Below are 9,075 nucleotides of genomic sequence, written 5' to 3' on the forward strand. Positions count from 1 at the left end.
AGGACGTGGAGAAAAATCCACGCGACCAAGGGGAGAGAGAATCCATCTGCCATTCTTCCACTCAGGTGGTGGGTGTACATCCAGGACTCCATTTAAACCCACAGTGGCCTGGTCTCAGCTAGCTAATGAAAGTTGCAAGCGAGAATTTCATCATCGCTTGCAGCTGCGGTTGGCATCGTCCCCCACTCCTCCGGATGTGGAGGGGAAATGGGCGAGGTTTAGGATTGTGATTCATGCAGCTGCAATGGCTGCCTTAGGTACACGGCATAGACCTCCCCAGAGACCCTGGCTGACAGAGGAGGCGTTCAAGCTGGCTGAGAAAAAGTGACAGGCCCACTCTCATTGTCTATACTCTATAGCATCCCACATCAGAGAATGAGGAGGCTTACCATAGCCTTCGCTCGGAGGTTTGGAGAGCCGTGTGGAGCTGCAAGGATACAGTAGAACCTCTGGTCACGACCATAATTCGTTCCGTAACTTTGGTCGTAACCCGATTTGGTCGTGATTCGAACCTATTTACCCCATTGGATTGTATGTAAATACGATTAATCCGTTCCAGACTCCTACGAACTGTATAGAAATATTGTTTTTTAAAGATTTTTAAGCACAAAAATAGTTAAGTATGCCGTAGAATTCACAGTGTAATAGTAAACTAAATGTAAAAACATTGAATAACACTGAGAAAACCTTGAACAACAGAGAAAACTAACATTGCCGCGTCAAGTTTTAGAATCGTTCAACAAGATGATTGTTTCGTATGATACATCAGTCGGTCGATTCTGAGAGAGAGAGATAATTTTCGTATGAGCAATTCATGTTTCTATTGAAAGTAAGTTAACAGTAATATTTGGGTACAGTATTGTTTTTAGAAGCATTCACCGTAATATCGTATGAACGTTTACTTCAAGATTTCAATTTTCTTTAAAACCTTCTTCTCACCAACATTACCACTCTTCACTTGATTAGAGGCCATGGCTAATTGCAAAATTAATGCAAAAATACACAAAATACTGCACAGAGTCCACAGCGAATGAGCGCACGTCTGACCAAGACCGATTACTAAGTGAGACTGACTGAGCAAGCGGCCACACGTGGGTCACTGTTGTTTGTAAACAAACAACAGGAAATTTGGCGCTTACAAAAAAAAATGGCGCGGAAGGGGAAATGGGCCGTGGCCGTGTTTGATCGCCACCCGAGTTTGTGTTCGTAACCAGATAAAAAAATGTTGTGAATTTTTTAGTCAGAACCCGATTTGGTCATGGTCAGAAGCGTTCGTGACCAGAGGTTCTACTGTACGTGGTGGTCACGGGTTGCTAAGGAGATGAAGTCTGCTTCAGTAGCCTGCGCTAACAAACCACTCTTTAATTTCATCAAAAAAGTAACTTGCAGCGCTACACCTATCACCATCATAAAGAGAAAGAAAGGTGATCCAATCTTTGACAACCAGTAACAGGTTTGCAGATTTGACAAGTATTCTTGTGAGGTCTTAGGAGAGGGGAAATCCCTCAGCCTGGAAAACATCATGGGGCAAAGTGGGGATGACCCTGCTGAGGCTGTAGTGCCTCAAATATTGGAATAATCAGTCACCCCCTGTGAGTGACTCACTGAAGTGCCATCTATTGAGGAAGTACAGAAGGCGATCCAGTCTAAGACCAGGAAAAGCAATGGGCAGAGATGATCTCCGAAGCGACATGCTGAGGGAGGGTGGCGTTTGTGTGCAAACTGCCCTACATGACATCATAATAACAGTCTGGATCACTGGATGGGTTCTGCAGGATTGGAAGGATGCCCTGGTGGTCCCCCTCTTTAAGAAGGGGGAGGCACAAACTGTAACAACTACAGGGGCATCTCCCTCCTCAGTGTTCCGGGAAAGGTCCTGGCAAGGATTATTCAATATTTCTTTGCCAGGCACGCTGAGGAAAGGCTTGCAGAGCCCTATTGCGGTTTCAGGCCAGGGCGGTTTTACACAGATGCCATGTTTCTGTCCGTATATTACAGCAAAGGTGTCGGGAATTCCAACAGGACCTACATCTCTGTTTTATTGACCTGGTCAAGGCCTATGATACCATGAATAGGCTTGGGTTCTGGGTTGTTCTTCGTGCTTTCAGAGTCCCTGACTCTCTGCTCACAATCATTAAGAACCTTCACAATGGTGTGCAGGCCCAGGTAAAACGACGTGGCCGGGAGGCGGAGCCATTCCCTCTTCACCTTGGGGTGTGACAGGGATGTTCTTTGGGTCCCACATTATTTGAAAAAAAATCGGCTTCATGAAGCCTTCTATGGCTGTCCTGGAGGAATCTCCATCTGATACAGATGCAATGGGAGGCTGATTGATGCTCGGATGTGGTCAAGGGATGGCTCCCTATTGGTCAACCATGATCTGGTGATTGCTGCTCACTCAGAAGCGGAGTTGGAGGCGCTGCTTCTGAACCTGGAGCGTACCACTAAGAGGTGGGGCCTTACTCTTAGCTCCACTAAAAATAAGCACGCGTCTGGGTATTTTGTACCATCAGAAACTCCACCCCCTCAAATCCCCATTGGTGATGGGGCAGTTGTGGAGATAGTGTAGAGTTTTCCATACCCAATTAGTGTGCTTATGACCAGCTCCGGTTTTACAGCAGAGGTCTCACTCTGAATCAGTCGAGTGGCATTATCTTTTCATCGGCTGCGTAACGCTGTGTGGAAGCTACCTGGTCTGTCGCTCCACACAAAGCTTCGAGTCTTCTCGGCCACGGCCATGCCCTCCCTTCTCTATGTTTGCAAACATGGACCACCATAATTGAACATCTTCGGCATGGGCTCGAGAAGAGATGGAGCGATGTGGTACAAGAGAATGTGGAGCTGAGTGGACTTGCCGATGACTGCCACCAGTGGTGTCAAGATCGGCCTCTGTGGAGGAGGATCGTGAATAACGTTTCTCGGCAATTGAAGGCAGTCGCCTTGCAGCAACAACGGAGGGCAGAGGAGCGATGCTCACAATTGTAGTTACATCGCTAGATGTCAACATGCTGGGTGCAGTGCCGGCCCTAGAGGGGCACGGCGTGCGGTGTAGTGACATCGCGGATACCACAGTGGTGTGGGTGAGGTACCGGTCCTAGAGGGACCCAGTGAGCGCTGAATGATTGTGCTAGATGGCACCATGCTTGGCGTGCAGTGCCGACAATACAGGACAGGGTGTGTGGGTGCCGGCCGAAGGATGAGGTTATTCGAAGCCATGGCACTCTGGTTGACCCGGGAGGACACGTGACCAGTTAAGTCTACAAAGGGGCCTCCAGAGGGGGCTAGAGGTGGTCACGTGATTGGGACCCAGATCCTTCCCGAAGATTCTAGAAGGTGGACGTGGCCAAGGGCGGAGCCGGCCACGCCGCAGAGAATATAAGCCAGGTCCCGAGAGGGACCAGCGTTGTTGTTCATCCTGGAAGAAACCTTCGTCTACGTTCTCCGTTCAACGAGTCTCCAACACGTGGTCCCGGGCCGAAGCTGTTGGTCCCGGTCCGTAGTAGCAGTTACGTTGTAACTAGTGTAGTTAGCCTGGTGGTCACCACCATAGGTTGTTATTTTGTTAAGGGAAAGTTACCCCGTGTGTTGGAACTGAATAATGTATTGCCTCCAAGTCTACGTCTGCGACTCAGTTGAACCCATTACACAATGAGCGGAGTGTCTGGAGGCTAAAATACAGCAAGTTAGCACAGTAGGGGGCACAGATGGTCAGTCAACCCATGGCACCTGGGTCTGTCCCATGACCTCCTGCCAGCGGGCGTTCGATACTTCACGTGGCCTTTAAGTGCACCTAGCCTGGCACAAGCGCCATGGTGACATCACCGCCACTTTGAATGGCTGTTGTTGTTGAGTGAGAGTGAGTGAGTGAGAGTGAGCTTGAGTGCGTGTATACAAACAACCTAACCCTTCCAAACTCGACCTCTGTCTCCTCCAAAGGCATCATTGTTGGAGCTGTAGTCGGGGTGCTTGTGGTGGCCGGAGGAGGGGTGTTGTTATACATGCGGCATAAGAAGACCGGTAAGGGACATCGCATGCAGAACCACAACATATTAGCCCCGCCCACACCACCACTGGCTCATCCCACACACAAACTGGCCCTGCCCACACCCCCATTGGCTCCTCCCACACTCCCCACTTGCTCTGCCCACACCCCACTGGCACCGCCCACACCCCGCTGGCTCAGCCCACACCTCCACCGGCTCCGCCCACATCTCCACTGGCTCCGCCTACACCACCACAGGCTCCGCCCACAGCCCCACTGTCACCGCCCACAGTCCCAAGGTGAGTGATAAACATTAACGTTGAGGAGACAAATGGCCGGGCGTGGTGTTGGCCACCCACCCCCTCGTGTGACACTCTGCCGGCCTTCATAGGGGCTACTCGCTAACAGTATATACCCCGACAGTCTGTTCAGGATATACGGGGGATCTTTGTGTTTGTGATGAACCCGTAACGCTCATCCGCTCTATCTTCTCCCCCACAGGTTGCTTCCGGCGTTAGTGAAATTCAATCGCATAGAGAAATTACCGACACAGCAAGAACGAGCTTTCCCCACTCTCCTTTCACTTTCTCCACCACTCTCCCCTCACTCTCTCCCCCCCACTCTCTCCCCCCTCACTCTCTCCCCACTCTCTCTCCACCCACTCTCCCCTCACTATCTCTCCCCACTCTCTCCCCCCTCACTCTCTCTTCCCACTCTCTCCCCCCACTCTCTCCTCACTTTCTCCACCCACTCTCTCTCCTCACTCTCTCCACCCACTCTCTCCCCTCACTTTCTCCCCCCACTCTCTCTCCCCTCACTCTCTCCCCACCACTCTCCCCCTGATCTCTCCCCCCACTTTCTCCCCCCTCACTCTCCCCCCACTCTTTCCCCCCACTCTCTCCCCACTCTCTCCCCACTCTCCCCTCACTCTCTCCCCCAACTCTCCCCACTCTCCCCTCACTCTCTCCCCCCACTCTCCCCCCACTCTCCCCTCACTCTCTCTCCCCACTCTCTCCCCACTCTCCCCTCACTCTCTCCCCCCACTCTCCCCTCACTCTCTCCCCCCACCCCCAACTCCCCCGTTCTCCCCGGGTCGCCCTGCTGGGAGTCGCGCGTTTCGGAACAGACTTGCACTATGATAGTGGTGGTGATAGTGGTGGTGGTGATGATAGTCGTGGTGGTGATAGTGGTGGTGGTCACAGTGGTGGTGATAGTGGTGGTGATAGTGGTGATGGTGGTGATAGTGGTGGTGGTGACAGTGGTGGTGATCGTAGTAATCGTGATTCATGGGTCCCGTTACACCGAAAGCCCTCCCTTATCGCGGTGACCGCTGTGGGTTTAGTCCGCAACAAAGACAAGACGAATATCCCCCGTGTAGCCTTAACAGACTGTCGGGGCAAGTGCTGTTAGCGAGCGCCTATAGAGGCCGGCACGGCACACGACGGGGTGGGTGGCCAGTACCACGCCCAACCGGCCTTGTCTCCCCAGTGGCGATTTTCACTACACACCGCACTTGGTACTCATTTGAGGCTGAGTCGACCTATGGGAGGCCCGGGACCGGTTCAGATGATCGTCACCAAGCGTTGGCCGTGAGCAGGAATCGAACCCGGGTCGCCAAGGTTTGTAGCGCAGTGTAGCGCTAACCACTGCTACACTACCGTTACTCCGCAACATATACACACGCACACACACAAGCCCAAGTGGTCACTAAACTGGCGGCGTTTTGTTGACGTGATGAACGTCACCTTTCGGCTGTGTCGGCTGGTGGCGATGGTGGCGGGTTTAATGACACATTTATATTTACGCAAAAAAATCATCATTATGGATAACATTGGTCGTGAAAGCCCTACAACTACGACTGCGTGTTAATACTGCGGTCGACGCATTCCTGAACGGTGCCGCGTGAAGCCAGGAATCGGCAACCGTTCGTAAAAGAAGAGACGAGAGACAAGGGACAGCCATGCGACTGTGGCCTTGCAACCCCGACGCGATCAGGCCCTGTAGGAAACCCTTACCGATACGTAGAGACACGTAGAGATACATAGAGCCCCACAAAGACACATAGAGACGCATCGATATGCATACAGCTCCATAGAGACTCATCGAGATAGACACAAAGAGATACTTGGAGACCGATAGAGGTACATAGAGATTCATAGAGATACATAGACACAGAGAGATAGAGACCTATAGAGATAGAGTTTCATAGAGACTGACAGTGATACATAGGGTCCCACAGTGAAACACAGACACTCATAGAGATATATAGCGACTCAGAGAGATGCAGCAATTCCTTGCCAACCGCGAGGGTTAGGTTCCTGAAAACGCATCGCGGTTGGCAAATCCGCGGTTGGAAGAGCAGCCTGTGGGAAATAGGGAGTCAGACTCGTTATCATAGTTGAACTAAACACCGAATAAAATACAGCACGTTCCATCACAACATAATAAAACATACATAAACTTTACATTAACTTTACATACCTTCATACCTGTCAACCCCTTATCAGTGCCAACCTTATTACAGACCAAGTCAGACCGTATTGGTCACCCCCGTGCGTTTCTTTATACAGGGTGCTTAAAAAAATGTTAACACTGATATGGGACTGTCGTTTTTAATGAAAAAGTTACGGATAATATACTGGAACATGATAACAAATGTAATGTTAATAGCTTCAAAAGGTCAAAGAGTCTCCACTTGTTCGCCATTATTTTCAACGCATTGTTTGGACTCTTCTCAAGGTGGTCTCCAGAGCCCTGGAGGCACATTTCTTGTCTTATTGTTGCAAAATTCCCAGAAGTTTTAACATTTTCTTTTGAAGCAACATTCATCCGACAAAGTCCCATCACGAGAGAAACACAAATAGATGAAAACAATTGTTGCCCGCATTGAAAACGGCTGTACGCCGTGCGGATCTGAAAACTCAATTTCCCTGTACAAGAATACGGGGTAGTAAACCGTAGGGGTTGACAGCTATGCACCTGAACCACGCTTGTGCTCAATGTTGCGCTGTGCGGGCTGTACAACAAAATGGACGGGCATCTGATCGACATCAGCAGCGCATTTAACAGGACAAAATTAATCCGCGATAGAATTAATGATAAATTATGGTCATGTTTTAGGCAATTGACCGATTTTCAACTAAACAAAGCTTGACCCATGCTTGAACATTTTAAGTGATTCTTATCACGTGATTTCTGGATTGAAACCGACCATTTCTGGATCGTACACGATTTGTCGAACGAAAAAGCTCACATTTGGCCACCCCTTGATGCTGATTGGCTTATTTCCACATTAACATAATTTATTCACTGATTAATTGTATGCTGTTACAGCGCCCCGCCCGCGAAATTTTGTAATGACGTCACAATGCAATGTGTGTCATGCAACGACGTCATAATCACGGCACGCGGATGCAGACCCCCCCCCCCACCCCCTCAGAGGGTTGCCGCTGCAGAGGGGGGGGGGCACAAGCGATGTTGAAATTCCTGCTTGTTACTATCCTCAGCTGGCTGAGACCAGGCCACTGTGAGTTTGAAAGGGGTCCGAGGTGGACACCCACCACCGGAGTGAAATGGCAGGTGCATTTGTTTACCGAGATGCTCGCGGTCGGTAAACGGTTGTACAGAAGTCAATCGAATCTCGCGGTTGGTAAACGGGTACATAGAATTCAATTATATTTCGCGGTCACAAGGGATTACTGTACACAGATACTATTAGAGGCTCTATAGTAAAACCACTGTGGCCTTCGCTCCTTCAATGAAGGAGGAACAGCAAAACATGGACTCGCTCTTTCTGCTGAAGCCCTCTGGTTGTGCCAGCAGCAGCAGGACCCCCGCATTGGGCATCGAGCTCCTGAACCCCATCGCTGCTGCCACCACCAAGAGTAGAACAGAATCACACTCGCGTGTGTGTGACCCACAGAGAGGGGAGCTGTAGCGTAGCGGTTAGCATTACGCTGCGCTACGAAGCCGGTAACCCGAATTCGATTCCCTCTCACGGCGAACACCAGTGATGGGGATTATCTGAACCGGTCCTGGGCCTCCCGTAGGACAACTCGTCCCACAAATGAGTATTTGGTTGCGGTGTGTAGTAACCATTGCCAATGGGGAGAGACAAAGGCGGCAGGGCATGGTGCTGGCCACCCACCCATGCCGGCCTTCATAGGTGCTCGCTAACAGCACTTGTCCCAACAGTCTGTTAAAGGCTAGATGACAAAGATGCGAGTTCAGTTGACTGCGAGTTTCTCCACTGATGGAGCGGCTGCGTGATGTGTTGTCGATCCTCCAATGTTATAATCACAGCCGTCATTATTTACTTTCATAATCACTGCATTTTAAGCAATGGGTGTCCTCCCTACAATCACCTCCACACTCCCTCCCCAAGCATTACGATCGATTTACCGTCCCCAACTCCTCAGCCATCGCTGTTCTGTCTCTTTCGCACTGTAAACGGTGGCTAGATTTTATCTCCCTCGCCTGGTATACAGGAGGTCGTGGGTTCGAATCCGACCATGACACCTGCCGTATATTTGAAGTTTTCATGTTTCTCTCCGTTCCCTCCGCATTTAGAAACGTGCGTTTAGATTATTTGGCTGCTATACATGTCCACGTGATAAGCCACTTCGTTGAGCTATCGTTTGTGGCCAGGTCACTTCTGAAAACAGCTTTACAGCTCAGTGGGGCCTTACCTGGTAAAATAAAATAAGACATTACTCTTTGGTTCTTTCGGATCCTTGCAGTCACGAAAACTTCAAATCTAGAATGAAAAATAAGACATTGTTTAGTTTAATCGTAAACGAGCGGTCTGCTGGGGCCCAAATAGAAACCCGGTTTCCCACAACTCTCAGGTCTCTCAATGCTTTTGTGTGGAATTTAATCTGTCGCTCACTCTCTCTCGTACAAGAGGCAAGGGAACTCTCACTTCTTAATTTTGTCTGCACAATGTGGCAGCTACTTCGTCTCGTGGACGCCATTTTGTCTGTGTGATGTGGCCGCCATGTTGTTCATCTCAAATGGTTGTAACCGTACACATGCCGCTGTACAACATCTGGGAAATTCAAATGCATTAAAGCTTGCTTTTTACAAAAAACTGA

General features: G+C 50.0%; 1 protein-coding gene across 1 annotated transcript in view; it reads left to right on the plus strand.

Moving 5' to 3' along the window:
- LOC144732998 (uncharacterized) overlaps nt 1-9,075 on the plus strand; it is a 28,221-nt gene extending 19,146 nt beyond the window's left edge. The window contains exons 12-13 of the mRNA XM_078614678.1: nt 3,937-4,017; nt 4,484-9,075. Of these exons, the coding sequence (XP_078470804.1) occupies nt 3,937-4,017; nt 4,484-4,500 (98 nt within the window). The 3' untranslated portion in view covers nt 4,501-9,075. The remainder of the gene's footprint in view (nt 1-3,936; nt 4,018-4,483) is intronic.

The sequence above is a fragment of the Lampetra planeri genome, chromosome 45 (assembly GCF_965212315.1).
Source record: "Lampetra planeri chromosome 45, kcLamPlan1.2.h2, whole genome shotgun sequence".
Taxonomy (NCBI): Eukaryota; Metazoa; Chordata; class Hyperoartia; order Petromyzontiformes; family Petromyzontidae; genus Lampetra; species Lampetra planeri.